General features: G+C 46.8%; 1 protein-coding gene across 3 annotated transcripts in view; it reads left to right on the forward strand.

The window, feature by feature from the left end:
• Positions 1 to 18,773, forward strand: part of GPC1 (glypican 1) — a 312,763-nt gene that overhangs the window by 170,129 nt on the left and 123,861 nt on the right. Inside the window, exon 1 of one of the 3 annotated variants that reach the window (XM_063915673.1) lies at positions 12,619 to 13,887. The exons of the other annotated variants lie outside the window; for them this stretch is intronic. Coding sequence (XP_063771743.1) covers positions 13,722 to 13,887 — 166 coding nt within the window. The 5' untranslated portion in view covers positions 12,619 to 13,721. Of the gene's footprint in view, positions 1 to 12,618; positions 13,888 to 18,773 lie in introns of those variants that run through there. 3 annotated transcript variants of the gene reach the window in all.

An 18,773-nucleotide genomic window follows, 5' to 3' on the forward strand; every position in this document is an offset into this window, starting at 1 on the left:
GGAATGAGGTCGTGTCTTTCAAGAACGTCTCTTCAAGTTGTAATAATGGTTGCAAGATACTATCCAGCAGTTGTGCCACTGGTTGGTACAATGAATCCCTTGCAGAAATTATCGGTCTGCCAGGCGGGAGGGTGTCATGTTTGTGTAGTTTGGGCAGTGTGTACAGCACCGGATTTTTAGGGTGTTTGATACATAATGCTTCATGGACTTTGCCTGGAAGTAGACCGTCCTCCTTTGCTTTTAAGAGGATGTCCATCAGCTCTTTCTGGTATTCCTGAACCGGGTTCTTTCTGAGTTTCTGATAAACTCCAGCTTCCGACAATTGTGCTTGTATCTCATTTCTATAGTAGTCCAAGTCCAGAATCACTATAGCCCCGCCTTTGTCGGCGGGCTTAATCACAATATCCTGATAAGAAGATAGTTGATTAACTGCTTCACGTTCTGCTCTAGACAGGTTGAATTTAATTCTAGCAGGTGCTGCTAGATATCTATTCACAGAATTATCCATCAAACGGCTAAATGTTCTAATAGAAGTGTTGTGAGATGGAGGGTCAAACCTAGACCTGGACCTACTACGCAGAAAAGAATCGAAGATAGAGTTCGCTGTTGTAGATGTTGAGTTCTGAAAATATTCTTTAAGCCGCAGTTTACGTGAGAAATTGTATAGATCACGCGACCAATTAAACGGATCGTGATTATTGGTTGGTACAAAACTGAGTCCTTTATTGAGCACTTGAACTTCTATGGCGGACAGGGATCGTTTGGAGAGATTAAATATTAAGTGTTCTTCTTGAGAGTGACTGCTCGTATGCCTTTTGTTCTGGCCACCCCTGCGGGTGGCAGATTTCCTGAGCCTCTGGCCCCATCCTGGGCTTGTTGTCCTAAAGGGGCCCCACTATGTGTGGGAGTGTCTTCTGATTCTGAAAAGGCGAATTCACTATCACTACTCGAAATTCCGCTCTTTTCCCCTTTGCGTCTCGGGTTCTGCCAAGGGCGTCGTCTCATAGAAGACCTGGAGTTCCTGTCAGGCTCTGCACCAGTCAGCCACCTATACACCTTATTCTCCTCGTAATCCTGGTCCACCATTGCCTTCTTGTTTCTTTTAAACTTCAAGAGCTCACGTCGGTATTGGTCACATTGTTTATCAATTTTTGATATCCAATCCTGTGAACTGTCTTTTTCTAATACTTTCTTGTTCTCACGTTCCAGGTTGTTGATTTTGGTGCGTGTTACTTCTAGTTCTCTATTCGCCTCTTCAATCACAAGGATCATTAGGTCGAAACTACAGCGGTTCAGAATCCCCAACCATTTTCTGACAAAATCAGGGTTCTGTCTGCCTATCGTCGGTACATTCCGCACCCGAAATCCACGAGGGATTTTGTGTTCCCTGTAGTATTCAGACAGCGAAATACTGTGTAGCACAAAGTCGATTTCGCGACGCTTCAGTCGCATAACCTGGAACACATAATCCTCAGCTTTCATCGTTTGATCCTTTATGGGTAAAGTTTCTTTAGATAAAATGCTTTCTATCTGAGCTGCCGTAAAACTGAATGTTTCACTGGGATTCACTGGCTGCATCACGACACATCCCAGGGGATCCTGGGATCTTTGGGATTCTTGTTCCATCATATACCCGAACTGATTTACTGATAAATCCCACTCGCTGGAAATGCACTAGATGATAGCCTCAGATGTGATCCACCTTGTCTGGCAGCTGTCTCAGTGTATTTCACCCAGTGTCAGTAAAGCATACTTGCCTGCAGCCCGCTCAGAAAGCCAAGAGATCAGTCCTGTGTAGTTCACAGTGTCTGTGGTGTGCTTCTTTGTTCACAGATATCAACACAAATATAACAATAGTGATAGGTGCCTTGCCAACAGCTGCTCAAGTTGAGCCTGCATACATATTAGTCCATAGCAGCCGGCACTCTGTGTTTAAATAAGTAATGCGTCCCGTGCCTGTGTAAAAACCGCATACACTCCTTCTCCAAACACGGCACTGGAGACCAATTTCATATGCAAAAACGCTTGTATTAATGGTAGACGCACGTTTCAGAGCAGACGCTCCTTCCTCAGTACCATACAAGAACAAACAATAAATGACAATACACACATTTAAATACCTGTGGAGGTCCCGTCCAGCACCGCCGCCGTCCCCCTGGTTCCCGTTCATCACCGCTGCGCTCACTTCCGTCTCCGGTTCATGACCTCATGTTGCTAGGCGACACTTAGCTTGCGTGTCACCAGCCCCACAGTCTATAGAACAGGACGTTACTGGTACTGCAGCTCCGCAACAAGTACACCCGGGATCAGCAGCACAAGCCTGACAGGGACCACAACAACAAATGATAAGCACACATATAACAGACATTAAGGAGAGAAAAAAAAGGTTAAACAAATCATATAAACATTAAACATATATATCTAAGCTAAAATGTAAGAAACCCCTAATACAAAAAGGATCAAATGAGGATACCTGGGGAACTAGAGACATTATCTCATGGTACTGCTAGCTAATATCTCCCTCACTCAGAACCCCACGGACCAGAATATTATACCTGCAGAGCATGTGACCTTTAAATCCTGAAGTACTGTACTCACACTACATCACGTTCCAATTTATCTTATCATTCAGGCCAAAAGGAGTGAATGTGTTAAGTCTCAGAATCCATCTTGATTCCTTTTCCAACAACCATTTAGCCCTATCTCCACCCCGTAAAGTAAGTGGAACATGGTCTATGCCAAAATAGCTGAGGTCGCTTAGTTTGTGGCCTGCTTGTTTAAAATGACGCGCCACAGGCTGGTCTACTACCTTGCCCTCCAGTGTAAGCTTGATGGCAGACCTGTGGGCTGCCATCCTCTCGCTAAGTTTACGTACTGTTTGGCCTATGTAATATAGACCACAGGGACAAACTATAATATATATCACAAACGAAGTACTACATGTAATGACGTATCTGATGTCATACTTTTTGTCATTAATGTGTGGGTGCTTAAACTCTTTGCACACCGTCATATAGCGACATGTCGTACACTTGGGGCATCTGTAACACCCAGGAGCCTTGCGATAGACGTTGGGTGCAACCCCCATGCCCATGCCTGTGATGTCAGTACGTACCAATCGGTCCCTTAAGTTTCGCCCTCTCCTGAACGCTGCAACTGGTCTAATTTCCCTGAAACTGGGGAGTTCCGGGTCTGATGCTACAATAGGCCAAAGAGCCTTGGAGGCCCTATGGATAATGGGGCTGGCTACAGAGTAATCACTACTCCAAGGCAGAATGGTACTAGCCTGTTTTTTATTGGATATGAGTAAGTCCTTACGGGACATACCCAATACTTTCTGTTTTTGTGTCTGCAGCAGGTGTTTATCATACCCTCGGTGCTCAAATTTAGAAACCATTTCATCCAAGAGATGAGGTACTTTACTCTGGTCACTAGTGATGCGTGCCACTCGCATCATTTGCGATATTGGTAAACCCCTCTTTAAGGCTGGAGGATGGTGGCTAGAGGCGATCAGCAAAGTGTTGCGATCCGTGGGTTTGGAATATATCTCTGATTGTAAAACCCCGTCTTCAAGCATCACTTTCACATCTAGAAAATTGGCTATCTTGTTATGACATGCATATGTGAATTTAATTGGAGATGATGCATTATTAATCTCCAACATCAGAGCCTCAAAGGATAGCCGATCACCCCCCCACACTAAGAACACATCATCAATGTATCGGGTATACATAAGTATCTTACTTCGTACCGCAGGGTTGTTAAAAAACAATTTCTGTTCCTGGTCGAACATATACACATTAGCATACGAGGGTGCTACCGATGATCCCATCGCGCACCCTCGCAGCTGTAAATAAAATTCACCATCGAACAAGAAATAGTTGCGGTATAGCGTCAGCTCAAGGAGGGTCAAAAATAGGTCATGATTGAATACATTAGGAGCCAGGTTCCTGTTAAGGAATGCCTGCATGGCCCGCATTCCCTCATGATGAGGGATAGACGTATATAAGCTCTTAACATCTAGACAACATAGCCAAGCATTGGGAGGAATGTCCCGTAGTGTCTCCAATTTGAGTAGGAATGAGGTCGTGTCTTTCAAGAACGTCTCTTCAAGTTGTAATAATGGTTGCAAGATACTATCCAGTAGCTGCAGTACCAGTAACGTCCTGTTCTATAGACTGTGGGGCTGGTGACACGCAAGCTAAGTGTCGCCTAGCAACATGAGGTCATGAACCGGAGACGGAAGTGAGCGCAGCGGTGATGAACGGGAACCAGGGGGACGGCGGCGGTGCTGGACGGGACCTCCACAGGTATTTAAATGTGTGTATTGTCATTTATTGTTTGTTCTTGTATGGTACTGAGGAAGGAGCGTCTGCTCTGAAACGTGCGTCTACCATTAATACAAGCGTTTTTGCATATGAAATTGGTCTCCAGTGCCGTGTTTGGAGAAGGAGTGTATATATATATATATATATATATATATATACTTATAGAGGAAAATAAGATTTTACTTACCGGTAAATCTATTTCTCGTAGTCCGTAGTGGATGCTGGGGACTCCGTAAGGACCATGGGGAATAGACGGGCTCTGCAGGAGACAGGGCACTTTAAGAAGGAAATTGGATACTGGTGTGCACTGGCTCCTCCCTGTATGTCCCTCCTCCAGACCTCAGTTAAAGAAACTGTGCCCGGAAGAGCTGACAGTACAAGGAAAGGATTTTGGAATCCAGGGTAAGACTCATACCAGCCACACCAATCACACCGTATAACTCGTGATAAACTTACCCAGTTAACAGTATGAACAACAACAGAGCATCAGATAAACCCTGATGCAACCATAACATAACCCTTATTCAAGCAATAACTATATACAAGTATTGCAGAAGAAGTCCGCACTTGGGACGGGCGCCCAGCATCCACTACGGACTACGAGAAATAGATTTACCGGTAAGTAAATTCTTATTTTCTCTAACGTCTTAGTGGATGCTGGGGACTCCGTAAGGACCATGGGGATTATACCAAAGCTCCCAAACGGGCGGGAGAGTGCGGGTGACTCTGCAGCACCGAATAAGCAAACACAAGGTCCTCCTCAGCCAGGGTATCAAACTTGTAGAACTTTGCAAAAGTGTTTGAACCCGACCAAGTAGCCGCTCGGCAAAGCTGTAATGCAGAGACCCCTCGGGCAGCCACCCAAGAAGAGCCCACCTTCCTTGTGGAATGGGCTTTTACTGATTTTGGTAGCGGCAATCCAGCCGCAGAATGAGCCTGCTGAATCGTGTTACAGATCCAGCGAGCCATAGTTTGCTTTGAAGCAGGAGCACCCAGCTTGTTGGATGCATACAGGATAAACAGCGACTCCGTTTTCCTGACTCTCGCCGTTCTGGCTACATAAACCTTCAAAGCCCTGACCACATCTAGTAACTCGGAATCCTCCAAGTCACGAGTAGCCACAGGCACCACAATAGGTTGGTTCATATGAAAAGATGACACCACTTTTGGCAGAAATTGCGGACGGGTCTGCAATTCCGCTCTGTCCATATGGAAAACCAGATAGGGGCTTTTATGTGACAAAGCCGCCAACTCTGACACCCGCCTAGCCGAAGCCAAGGCTAACAGCATGACCACCTTCCACGTGAGAAAGTTTAACTCCACGGTTTTAAGTGGCTCAAACCAGTGTGATTTCAGGAAACTCAACACCACGTTAAAATCCCAAGGTGCCACTGGAGGCACAAACGGGGGCTGAATATGCAGCACTCCCTTTACAAACGTCTGAACTTCAGGAAGAGAAGCCAGTTCTTTTTGAAAGAAAATGGATAGGGCCGAAATCTGGACCTTAATGGAACCCAATTTTAGGCCCAAAGTCACTCCCGACTGTAGGAAGTGAAGGAAACGGCCCAGCTGGAATTCCTCTGTAGGGGCATTCCTGGCCTCACACCAACATATTTTCTCCATATACGGTGATAATGTTTAGCCGTCACGTCCTTCCTAGCCTTTATCAGCGTAGGAATAACCTCATCCGGAATGCCTTTTTCTGCTAGGATCCGGCGTTCAACCGCCATGCCGTCAAACGCAGCCGCGGTAAGTCTTGGAACAGACAGGGCCCCAGTTGCAACAGATCCTGTCTTAGAGGCAGAGGCCATGGGTCCTCTGTGAGCATTTCTTGCAGCTCTGGATACCAAGTCCTTCTTGGCCAATCCGGAACAATGAGTATTGTATCCTCTTTTTCTTATGATTCTCAGCACCTTGGGTATGAAAGGAAGAGGAGGAAACACATAAACCGACTGGAACACCCACGGTGTCACACTAGTGCGTCTACAGCTATCGCCTGAGGGTCTCTTGACCTGGCGCAATACCTCTGTAGCTTTTTGTTGAGGCGGGATGCCATCATGTCCACCTGTGGCAGTTCCCACCGACCTGCAATCTGCGCGAAGACTTCTTGATGAAGTCCCCACTCTCCCGGGTGGAGGTCGTGCCTGCTGAGGAAGTCTGCTTCCCAGTTGTCCACTCCCGGAATGAACACTGCTGACAGTGCTCGTACATGATTCTCCGCCCATCGAAGAATTCTGGTGGCTTCCGCCATCGCCACCCTGCTCCTTGTGCCGCCTTGGCGGTTTACATGAGCCACTGCGGTGATGTTGTCTGATTGAATCAGCACCGATTGATTGCGAAGCAGGGTCTCCGCTTGACTAAGGGTGTTGTATATGGCCCTTAGTTCCAGGATATTGATGTGAAGGCAAGTCTCCTGACTTGACCACAGACCCTGGAAATTTCTTCCCTGTGTGACTGCCCCCCACCCTCGGAGGCTTGCATCTGTGGTCACCAGGACCCAGTCCTGAATGCCGAATCTGCGGCCCTCGAGAAGGTGAGCACTCTGCAGCCACCACAGAAGAAACACCCTGGCCCTGGGGGATAGGGTGATCAGCCGATGCATCTGTAGATGCGATCCGGACCACTTGTCCAACAGATCCCATTGAAAGGTCCTCGCATGGAACCTGCCGAAGGGAATGGCCTCGTATGACGCCACCATCTTTGCCAGGACTCGAGTGCAGTGATGCACCGACACCTGTTTTGTTTTTAAGAGGTCTCTGACCAGAGTCATGAGTTCCTGAGCCTTCTCCGTCGGGAGAAAAACCTTCTTCTGGTCTGTGTCCAGAATCATGCCCAGGAAGGGCAGACGCGTCGTAGGAATCAGCTGCGTCTTTGGAATATTCAGAATCCAGCCGTGCTGTTGTAACACTTCCCGAGAGCGTGTTACGCTGATCAGCAACTGCTCTCTGGACCTCGCCTTTATGAGGAGATCGTCCAAGTATGGGATAATTGTGACTCCTTGCTTTCGCAGGAGCACCATCATTTCCGCCATAACCTTGGTAAATATTCTCGTGCCGTGGAGAGACCAAACGGCAACGTCTGGAATTGGTAATGACAATCCTGTACCACAAATCTGAGGTACTCCTGATGAGTTGGATAAATGGGGACATGAAGGTACGCATCCTTTATGTCCAGAGACACCATAAAATCCCCCTCTTCCAGGCTTGCGATGACCGCTCTGAGCGATTCCATCTTGAACTTGAACCTTTTCAGGTATATGTTCAGGGATTTTAAATTCAATATGGGTCTGACCGAACCGTCCGGTTTCGGTACCACAAACATTGTCGAATAGTAACCCCTTCCCTGTTGAAGGAGGGGAACCTTTACCACCACCTGCTGGAGATACAATTTGTGAATTGCAGCTAACACTATTTCCCTCTCTAAGGGGGAAGCTGGCAGGGCCGATTTGAGGTAACGGTGAGGGGGCATCTCTTCGAATTCCAGCTTGTATCCCTGAGACACAATCTCTATAGCCCAGGGATCCACCTGTGAGTGAACCCACTTGTGGCTGAAATTTCGGAGACGCGCCCCCACCGGGCCTGGCTCCGCCTGTGGAGCCCCAGCGTCATGCGGTGGATTTAGTGGAAGCCGGGGAGGACTTCTGTTCCTGGGAACTAGCTGTATTGTGCAGCTTCTACCCTGTACCCCTGCCTCTGGCAAGAAAGGACACACCTCGGACTTTCTTGCCTTTTTGTGATCGAAAGGACTGCATTTGGTAATACAGTGCTTTCTTAGGTTGTGAGGGAACATATGGCAAAAAATTTGACTTTCCAGCCGTAGCTGTGGAGACCAGGTCCGAGAGACCGTCCCCAAACAATTCCTCACCCTTGTAAGGTAAAATCTCCATGTGCCTTTTCGAGTCGGCATCGCCTGTCCATTGCCGAGTCCACAGGACCCTTCTGGCAGAAATCGACATTGCATTTATTCTAGAGCTCAGTAGGCTAATGTCTCTTTGAGCATCTCTCATATATAGGACAGCGTCTTTTATATGCCCCAGGGTTAGTAATATAGTATCCTTGTCCAAGGTATCAAGTTCCTCAGATAAGGTATCTGTCCACGCTGCTGCAGCACTACACATCCAGGCCGACGCAATCGCCGGCCGTAGTAAGGTACCTGAATGTGTATAAATGGACTTCAGGATACCCTCCTGCTTTCTATCCGCAGCATCTTTAAGGGTGGCCGTATCCTGTGACGGCAGGGCTACCCTTTTGGATAAGCGTGTTAAAGCTTTATCTACCCTCGGGGAGGATTCCCAGCGCAACCTGTCCGTTGGCGGGAAAGGATACGCCATAAGCATCCGTTTGGAAATCTGCAGTTTTCTATCTGGAGATTCCCAAGCTTTTTCACATAACTCATTTAACTCATGTGAAGGGGGAAAGGTCACCTCTTGCCTTTTCTCCCCATACATATAAACCCTCTTGTCAGGGACTGGGGTTTCCTCTGTGATGTGCAACACATCTTTCATTGCTATAATCATGTATTTATTATTATTATTATTATTATCCTTTATTTATATGGCGCCACAAGGGTTCCGCAGCGCCCAATTACTGAGTACACATGCACATAATCAAAACAGGAAAACAGTGACTTACAGTTGAAGACAATATAGGACAAGTACAGGGCAACTAAGCATAACTACACCAGTAAACATAGAGATAAGTTCCAGGTGGCCAAAAAACTGCGGGATCTGGGCAGTTGAGGATTATTAAAGTAAGAAACGTATAAGCACATGAGGGAAGAGGGCCCTACTCGTGAGAGCTTACATTCTAAGGGGAGGGGTAGACAGACAGGGGTGACACAGATGGGGTACATAGAGAGCGTGGAACAGAGGGTTAGGTTGAGATTTGGCTAGGTTTGGTAAAGAAATGGGTCTTAAGAGCCCGTTTGAAGTTTTGTAGAGAGGTGGAGAGTCTGAGGGGAAGAGGTAAAGAATTCCAGAGAAAGGGAGCAGCACGTGAAAAATCTTGGAGATAGGAGTGGGAGGAAGTAATCAGAAGACAGGAGAGTCGGCGTGCATTAGCAGAGCGAAGAGGACGGGTGGGAGAGTAAAGGGAGATAAGGTCAGAGATGTAGATGGGAGAGGAGTGGGTGAGAGCTTTGTAAGTGAGTGTGAGAAGTTTGAATTGGATTCTGAAAAGGAAGGAAAGCCAGTGGAGGGCCTGTAGGAGAGGGGAGGTAGACGTAGTGCGTTTGGTGAGGAAGATGAGCCGGGCAGCAGCATTGAGGATAGATTGGAGTGGAGAGAGGTAATTGTCAGGGAGGCCAGTTAGGAGGAGATTACAGTAGTCCAGTCTGGAAATAATCAGTGAGTGAATAATGATCTTAGTGGCATCCTGGGTGAGAAAAGGTCTGATTCTGGAAATGTTTTTGAGATGAAAATGACAGGTTTGTGAGAGGTGCTGAATGTGTGGTTTGAAGGAGAGGGAGGAGTCAAGGATTACGCCAAGACAGCGTACTTGGGGGCTAGGGGAGATAGTCGTGCCATCAATGGATAATGAGATTGTGGGAGGTGAGGCTGTGCGGGAGGGTGGGAAGACGATCAGCTCAGTCTTAGACATGTTGAGTTTAAGAAAGCGCTGAGACATCCAGGAAGAGATAGCAGAAAGACAGTTTGAGGTACAAGTGAGGAGAGCCGTGGAGAGATCAGGGGAGGAGAGGTAGATTTGAGTGTCATCAGCATAGAGGTGGTATTGGAAGTTAAAAGAACTAATGAGTTCACCTAAAGAGGACGTATAGAGAGAGAAAAGGAGAGGACCAAGTACAGAGCCTTGGGGGACACCAACAGTTAGTGGAAGTGGGGGGGAGGTAGCATCATGAGAGGAGACAGAGAAGGAACGATCAGAGAGGTAGGAGGACAGCCAGGAGAGGGCAGTATCACGCAGACCAAGAGAGTGAAGGATTTGCAGAAGGAGAGGGTGGTCCACAGTGTCAAAAGCAGCAGAGAGGTCAAGAAGAATAAGCAGAGAGTAGTGGCCCATAGATTTGGCTGCATGGAGGTCATTGCAGACTTTTGTGAGGGCAGTTTCAGTGGAGTGGAGAGAACGGAAACCAGACTGGAATGGGTCAAGCAGTGAGTGAGAGGAAAGAAAGGCAGTGAGGCGATTATAGACAATACGCTCAAGAAGTTTGGAGGCAAAGGGGAGGAGAGAGATGGGTCGATAGTTGGAGAGAGTGTTAGGATCAAGGGTAGGTTTTTTAAGAATAGGGGAGACAAGAGCATGCTTGAAGGCAGAGGGGACAGTGCCTGATGAAAGGGAGAGATTGAGAAGGTGGGCAAGATGGGAACAGGCAGAAGGAGAGAGGTAGCGGAGGAGGTGGGAGGGGATAGGGACGAGCGGCGAGGTTGTGGGAGGGGGGGAGGAACGGATGAGGGCCATGACTTCCTCGCCAGATACATGGGAGAAAGATGTCAGAGTTGGTAAGAGGGAAGGGGAGGGGTGGCAAGGGATGGGTGGTGGCTGGTTGCTGGTCTGGTGGGATGTGATATCCTGACCATCCTGACCTGATATCCTGATATAACGGATGGCTTTAGCCATTTTAGGCTGCAACTTTGCATCATCGCCATCGACACTGGAGTCAGAATCCGTGTCGATATCTGTGTCAACAATTTGGGATAGTGGGTGCTTCTGAGACCCTGACGGCCTCTGCGATGTAGGATCAGGCATGGGTTGAGACCCTGACTGTCCCAAGGCTTCAGCTTTATCCATCCTTTTATGCAAGGAAGTAACATTATCATTTAAAACCTTCCACATATCCATCCAATCGGGTGACGACGCCGTTGGCGGCGACCCCACATTCATTTGTACCCGCTCTGTATCCACATAGCCTTCCTCGTCAAACATGCCGACACAAGCGTACCGACACACCACACACACAGGGGATGCTCTATTTGAAGACAGTTCCCCCACAAGGCCTTTTGGAGAGACAGAGAGAGAGTATGCCAGCACACACCCCAGCGCTATATGACCCGGGAATCACACAGTAACTTAGTGTTAACCCAGTAGCTGCTGTATATATTGTTTTTGCGCCAAATTTATGTGCCCCCCACCTCTCTTTTTACCCTCGTTCTACCGTGATTCTGCAGGGGAGAGCCTGGGGAGCTTCCTCTCAGCGGAGCTGTGGAGAGAAAATGGCGCTGGTGAGTGCTGAGGAAGAAGCCCCGCCCCCTCAGCGGCGGGCTTCTGTCCCGCGTTTTGTGTGTAAAATAATGGCGGGGGCTCATGCATATATACAGTGCCCAACTGTATATATGTTGCTTTTTGCCAAGAGGTTCCCAATTGCTGCCCAGGGCGCCCCCCCCCCTGCGCCCTGCACCCTACAGTGACCGGAGTGTGTGGGTTTAGTGTGGGAGCAATGGCGCACAGCTGCAGTGCTGTGCGCTACCTCATATGAAGACTGGAGTCTTCTGCCGCCGATTTTGAAGTCTTCTTGCTTCTCACGCCGGCTTCTGTCTTCTGGCTCTGCGAGGGGGGCAGCGGCGCGGCTCCGGGATCAGACGACCAAGGGTTCGTTCCTGTGTACGATCCCTCTGGAGCTAATGGTGTCCAGTAGCCTAAGAAGCAGGACCTATCGTCAGTGAGTAGGGCTGCTTCTCTCCCCTCAGTCCCACGTAGCAGAGTCTGTTGCCAGCAGATCTCTCTGAAAATAAAAAACCTAACAAAATACTTTCTTTTTAGCAAGCTCAGGAGAGCTCACTAAGTAGCACCCAGTTCGTCCGGGCACAGATTCAAACTGGAGAAGGGACATAGAGGGAGGAGCCAGTGCACACCAGTATCCAATTTCTTTCTTAAAGTGCCCTGTCTCATGCGGAGCCCGTCTATTCCCCATGGTCCTTACGGAGTCCCCAGTATCCACTAGGACGTTAGAGAAAACGTTTTTAAAGCAACCATGGTCCTGATGGCACCTACCGCTGGGAACTGGCTCGGCTCTATTTTGGTGCTGTACATGTTAGGAGGTCTATGATAGCACCACAGATGAAACAAACCTATGAATATGGCACTGACAACCTCACATAGAAAGGAGGAGGACCTGTGACCATTATCAGTATTACAGTGTATAGCTGCAATATGGGTGATCCAGTGGTTGTATAATGGATGTATATTGCTACAGTATATAAATGCACATGCACACCCATCTCTTGCTTGCTGACCGCGCCACCCAATCAGCATCTCAGTAACATGACAGCGGGACCGGGTCAGTGACGGAGTCCCTGGTTGGCTGAGCCTCCTCAATGTGCTCCGTGCAGTCCTCGTTGGACAATCCAGTCTGCACAGGGGGAGCAGCGGGGGAGGCAGCAGCAGCAGCATCAGTATCAGCCAGCGCAGGGAGAGCATCGCCCGGGACAGGAGCAGCTGCATCACCGCGCACTGGAGACATCAGGCTGCTGCCGCCATATATCACTGATTCAGCACCGGCTCTGTAATACCTTACAGTAAGGGTCAGGGTCACTGCACATGCACAGCAGGATGGGGGAGCAGCTCATACACTGACTCCAGCTCTCTGGACAGGTAACGGGATCATGTAGATATAAGCCGCGCAGAGGAGTCACAGATGACCAAGAGGACATTTGGAAGATCTGCAACATTGCTGTTATACTGTAGGTGGCTGGAAGTGGTGGCTGGCATTGTATGACAGCAGCTGTGCTGGATGCTCAAGAATCAGCTACAACATAAATACAGACAGGACTACACCCCATCATTGGAGGCATCTGGGTTAAGCATCCTCCCTGGGTTCCTCATTGCAGCTGCCTGATCCCAGTGTCACTGCTCATGCTACCTGATCCCAGTGTCATTGCTCCTGCTGCCTGATCCCATTGCAGTGTCACTGCTCCAGCCTGGTCCCAGTGTCACTGCTCCTGCTGCCTGATCCCGGTGCAGTGTCTGAGCTCCTGCCTGCTGATCCCATTGCTGTCACTGCTCCAGCCTGGTCCCAGTGTCGCTGCTTCTGCTGCCTGATCCCAGTGCAGTGTCTGAGCTCCTGGCTGCTGATCCCAGTGCAGTAAGTGTCACTGCTCCAGCCTGATCCCAGGGCAGTGTCAGTGTCTGCTGTGCTGCATCCCAATATCTGACTGTAAACGCCTCAACATCTTGGACATGTCCTGTTTCCACCACTCTGCCTTCTTTATATCTTGGGGCTCCTTTGTGCCCCTAATGTCACATGAATGCACAGCACCACACACCCCACAGCTGGTTTGCTAGCTGGTGCCTCAGCTATTCACAGTGAGGCGCATCCAGCGATCTAGGACAGACTGAAGCTCTTTCCCTACTGGACTGTGCATGTTTCTAATTTTGCCTCTGTTCCTGACTCCCACAACTTTATCTCTTGGCTTCCCTACGTATTCCATACAGTGAGAACATGGAGTGGCGGTGTGGGTACTCATGGTGGCATCTTGGAGTTGTCTTATTTGCGAATTGGGTAGCTGGAGAGACGGGGAACAAAGCCAAGAGCTGTGACGCTGTGAAACAGGTTTATAGTGCCAAGGGTTTCAGCCTAAGTGGGGTCCCCCAGTCTGAGATCTCAGGTGAGTGCTACTTGCATAAATTGGGGTTTATATGGTTGTACCATGCAATTATGGGAATTTCATACTATTGGAATCAGCTAAGATCTTTTATTGTAATGCAAAGTTGTGATACTGGGCCCATAGAAAAGGGAACAAATGTTTTAACCTCACCCGCTAAAACACTTGAGGCTTAGTCAAAAGTAGCAATCATGTATTAAGGTAAGTGTCTGTGTATGCCATCCGAGTAATGGCCCTGTTATTGTTCATACACAGTTTAATGATAGGGGTCCCAGCTGTCAGATATGTGAGGTTGGTGTCCTTGGCTTTCGCAGAAGTGCCCCATCTGTGGAATTATTTTCCTGTCTCCGTTGTCTCCATTTATCTGGTGTAATTCCTTTAGTCAGTGGTCTCATTATAATGTCATTTTCCATAGTGTAAGGATTATGAGAAACACCATAAGAATGTTTCTCTTATTTTCAGAGTGTTCTAGTTGAGTCTCCAGTAACTGTATGTGCAATAGAGACAGTTTATAGTATAATCTGTACTGTCAATAACTTGAGTTCATTATTAGCATTTGCCAAATTTAGACATACCTTAGTCTATGAGTGCTGATTATTTTCTCCGTCACACAGGTGCCTGTCTCACTCACGTTATTATTGCATGTATAAATCCCAGTAAGAATAAAAGAAAATTCCATGTGTGCAATCTGACATATAAATGCCAATGTATACCCAGCCTGATAGCTTAGGTGGGTTCTCGTAGGGCACCTTATCTGTGTACACAGCCTGATGTCTTAGGTGGATTCTCATAGGGCTCTCACCTGTTTACCCAGCCTGACATCTTAGGTGAGTTCTCACAGGGGATCTCACCTTTATACTCATGTGATATCTTAGGTGAGTTCTTGCAGGGCATTTCACCTACATTATGTGCCCAGTCTGACATCTCAGGTAAGTTCTCGCAGGGCATTTGCCCTATGTCCCCAGTTAGTCTGATATCTTAGGTGAGTTCTCATAGAGGAACCTCGCCTGTGTACTCCGCATGATATCTTAGGTGAGCTCTCATAGGGCACCTCACCTGTGTACCCAGCCTGACATCTTAGGTGAGTTACCGTAAGGCACCTCACCTGTGTACCCAGCCTGACATCTTAGGTGAGTTACCGTAAGGCACCTCACCTGTGTACCCAGCCTGACATCTTAGGTGAGTTACCGTAAGGCACCTCACCTGTGTGCCCAGTCTGACATCTCAGGTAAGTTCTCGCAGGGCATTTGCCCTATGTCCCCAGTTAGTCTGATATCTTAGGTGAGTTCTCATAGAGGAACCTCGCCTGTGTACTCCGCATGATATCTTAGGTGAGCTCTCATACGGCACCTCACCTGTGTACCCAGCCTGACATCTTAGGTGAGCTCTCATAGGGCACCTAACTTGTGTACCCAGCCTGATATCCTAGGTGAGTTCTCGTAGGGCACCTCACCTGTGTACTCAGCCTGACATCTTAGGTGAGCTCTCATAGGGCACCTAACTTGTGTACCCAGCCTGACATCCTAGGTGAGTTCTCGTAGGGCACCTCACCTGTGTACTCAGCCTGACATCTTAGGTGAGTTCTCGTAGGGCACCTCATCAGTGTACTGAGCCTGACATCTTAGATGAGTTCCCCTAGGGCACCTCACCTGTGTACCCAACCTGACATTTTAGGTGAGTTCTCGTAGGGCACCTCACCTGTGTACTCAGCCTGGCATCTTAGGTGAGTTCCCGTAGGGCACCTCACCTCTGTACCCAACCTGACATCTTAGATGAGTTCTTGTAGGGCACCTCACCTGTGTCCCCAGCCTGAAATCCTAGGTGATTACTCGTAGGGCACCTCACTTGTGTACAGAGCCTGATATCTCAGGTGAGTTGTCAGTCTGTGCCCCATAATGACATTGTAGGTGTGTTTTCTGGTAAGATTTCAGCTATGTACTGTACCAAGTCTGACAGCTTGGTTGAGTTTTACACTAAAGACTCCAGGTGTGTGCATTAGACTAACGTATGAACTGATTCCTGTTAGAACATGTCAGATGTATGCCTGAGTCTGATCTCAGCTCAATTACACATCTTAAAGCAAAAGTAATGTTGTATTACTGTACAGGGCATAATGTTGTTTAAGCACAGAAGGAAAAAAGACAACAGACACTAGCAGAGAGGTTCTCATGGTGATTAGTCGGTTAGTGTCTACTAGGGCAGTAGATAAAAGTTCAACATGGAAACTACACATAAGTGTTGTATGTTTTTTTTTTTATTGCACATTGTTTGGCCTCAGCGTGTGTTAAGCTTCCTAGACCATGTTATAGGCTAAAGGACAGCATTATATAGTAGCTATTTCTTTTTACTAGACTGATTTATGTCAACATGTTTATAGGTCTGAAGACTCACTGATGATGCAAAGTTCAGTGCTAGGCAGAAGGACCAATGTCCATTTCCTACTCAAACATAGCAGCCAGATTGGAGCTGGTTAATGAATTAGGAGTATAACTTGTCATCTTCCAAACACATGCACCAACACGTCAGACGATGATCCGATGAAAATTGCTTAGATTACTATCACACATGCTGTGATATTGGGCCAGCTGCATAATAGCAGGAGTAATAAATTGTCTCCTGGCAAAAGGCTGATTACCTATAAAAGGTTAGAGGGAATTTCATCATGCACATTGCAAACCACAGGCTATAGATACCTGGCAACTGGACAATATTACAGTTTAGGTAGCCCCAAATAGTCTGTGAGGTCCCATAATAATCCACGTCTGTATGGATCATTATTCGGTAGGTCATACTCATAGATTTGGCCTAAAGATGAACACTATTGACATGTGTATATATGGGCATCTTCAGACTCAGCTAATAATACCCCATTCAGCCCAAAATGTATCAAGGCTTGGCCCAGTACGGCAAGACCAGATCCAGTTTGGCTGGCAGGTCTGATCCAGTTATTCAACAACGAACTGTATGGTATATACAGTATTTTGCCAACATTAGTGTATCTATTTACTTATGTATTTGTCATTGTAGACTTTGTTATTAAATCTGCATAACACATTCCAGACAACAGTCAGTACTACACAGGCTTCCAGGATGTCAAGATCAGCAGAACGGATAGAAATACATTGCATCTCTCATTTTCAAAGTAATATGACTGGGTAATAACAGATAGACCTCCAATTGCTTTGTGAGTAAATTGTGATGCGTGACCAGTGCTATTTACAGGTACATTCTTAAAGTATAGGGAGACATAGGCTGCAGATGGATACAATAGGATACTGTCACACAAACGCGGCAGCTCAGGACTGATTTGTGAATTTTGATTAATTTTAGAAAAATAGCTTTGGGGAAAGAACAGAGTTGAAACAAGTTAATACATCTGTAATCGAGGAAGTCATCAAGGGGATGAGATTTCCCCCTAAGGTTATCAGAGGAGCGAGTGACAGACTGAGGAATGTGTGAATCATTGTCTGTACAGTGCCTGGGGTATGAGAAGAAGATGTTAGGACTATTGGGAATAAAGAATCAAAGATCACACGAGTGGACAAAGGAGAGAGACTAGTCCCATTCAGTGGCTTGGTAAAAGGGAAACTTTGATATAGGCGTCTTACCACCACTATAGTCTACATTTATGGGTTTTCAGTAAGTTTATAAGAGTGAGGGGCTCATGTATTTTTTTAGCTGAATGCGTCTCAATCCTTCCCATTTATGTTAATACTATAGTAATAATCCCACGTTGATCTATTTACATTAATACAGTGATATAAGCAATCAGTCCGCAGCAGTGAAGCATGTTTCCATTTCATCTTTTAAAGGGAAAGGTAACGGATGTGTGTATTGATTTGTAGTTAATGAGAAATCTCATTTTGGCTTTGCGTTGTAGTCTAATTCCATTTAGACATAATTAGTTATTAATAACACTGGCCAGGCATGTACTGTATTGTGTATGCATTGTGTACTGCTATTTTCTAGCATTGGCTACTACTATTACTGGTGTAAACCAGGCACATAGATGACTATTCACTACGGTGGTAATGCAGGAGCATATGCTTCCCTTGCAGAGCAGCAAGCATCTTGCATAAATGGGAAGCTCCGCAAATGCACTTTTTTCCAAGGCACATTTTGCGGTTACGACTTAGAAGCAAATTCCATGAGCCCCTGAAACTTTAGTAGTCATTTGGGATTACTTTGAGTACTGATGTATTTTGTCACATTCTGCTGGGTGGAGAGAAATCCTGTACACTGACAACCTTGCGGTTCTATTTATTAAGTAGAGAAGTAGAAAGTTTTGTTTCCATAAAAAAACAGGAAAATCTCAGGCTGCGGATAGCTGAGGATACGGACAGAAAAATGCTTAGGGAAGCGAAGCATTACTTGGCAGCTCTGATGATAGTTTCTTGTTAAATTGCAGTGATAGGATGTTTTCTATCACTGTGATCAGCGGAGATAGAAAACTATCACTATCACCGCTGCATAATAATATAGTGTTACCTGTGATTAGTAGAACAGTCTTGCCTATCTCTTATCTCTTACTGATAATCAAACGCTGACCATAGACAAATCCACAAGACAATAAAGCCTAATTCAGATCCACCTGATGCTGTTACGTACAGTAGGTGCTTAAAGAATGATGGAGACAATCATTTTGCAGCCTATTGTTTCCTAGAAAATCGTGACATCACTGAGGCATTTTGGGTCTTGGTGATGTCACTAGTTGCTAGCGAATTGCAATTATAAAGCATATTTTACATTAACAAAATGACTGCCTCCACAGCATATATAAGACATGCCAGCCATTATTAATTAACTTTACTTGGTTAAAGGTGCAAGTGTGCATAGCACCTAAACTGATAAAAGATGTAATTGTCTGACTTGCACCTGACAGGTGTTAC

This window comes from Pseudophryne corroboree, chromosome 4 (genome assembly GCF_028390025.1).
Source record: "Pseudophryne corroboree isolate aPseCor3 chromosome 4, aPseCor3.hap2, whole genome shotgun sequence".
In the NCBI taxonomy this organism is placed as follows: Eukaryota; Metazoa; Chordata; class Amphibia; order Anura; family Myobatrachidae; genus Pseudophryne; species Pseudophryne corroboree.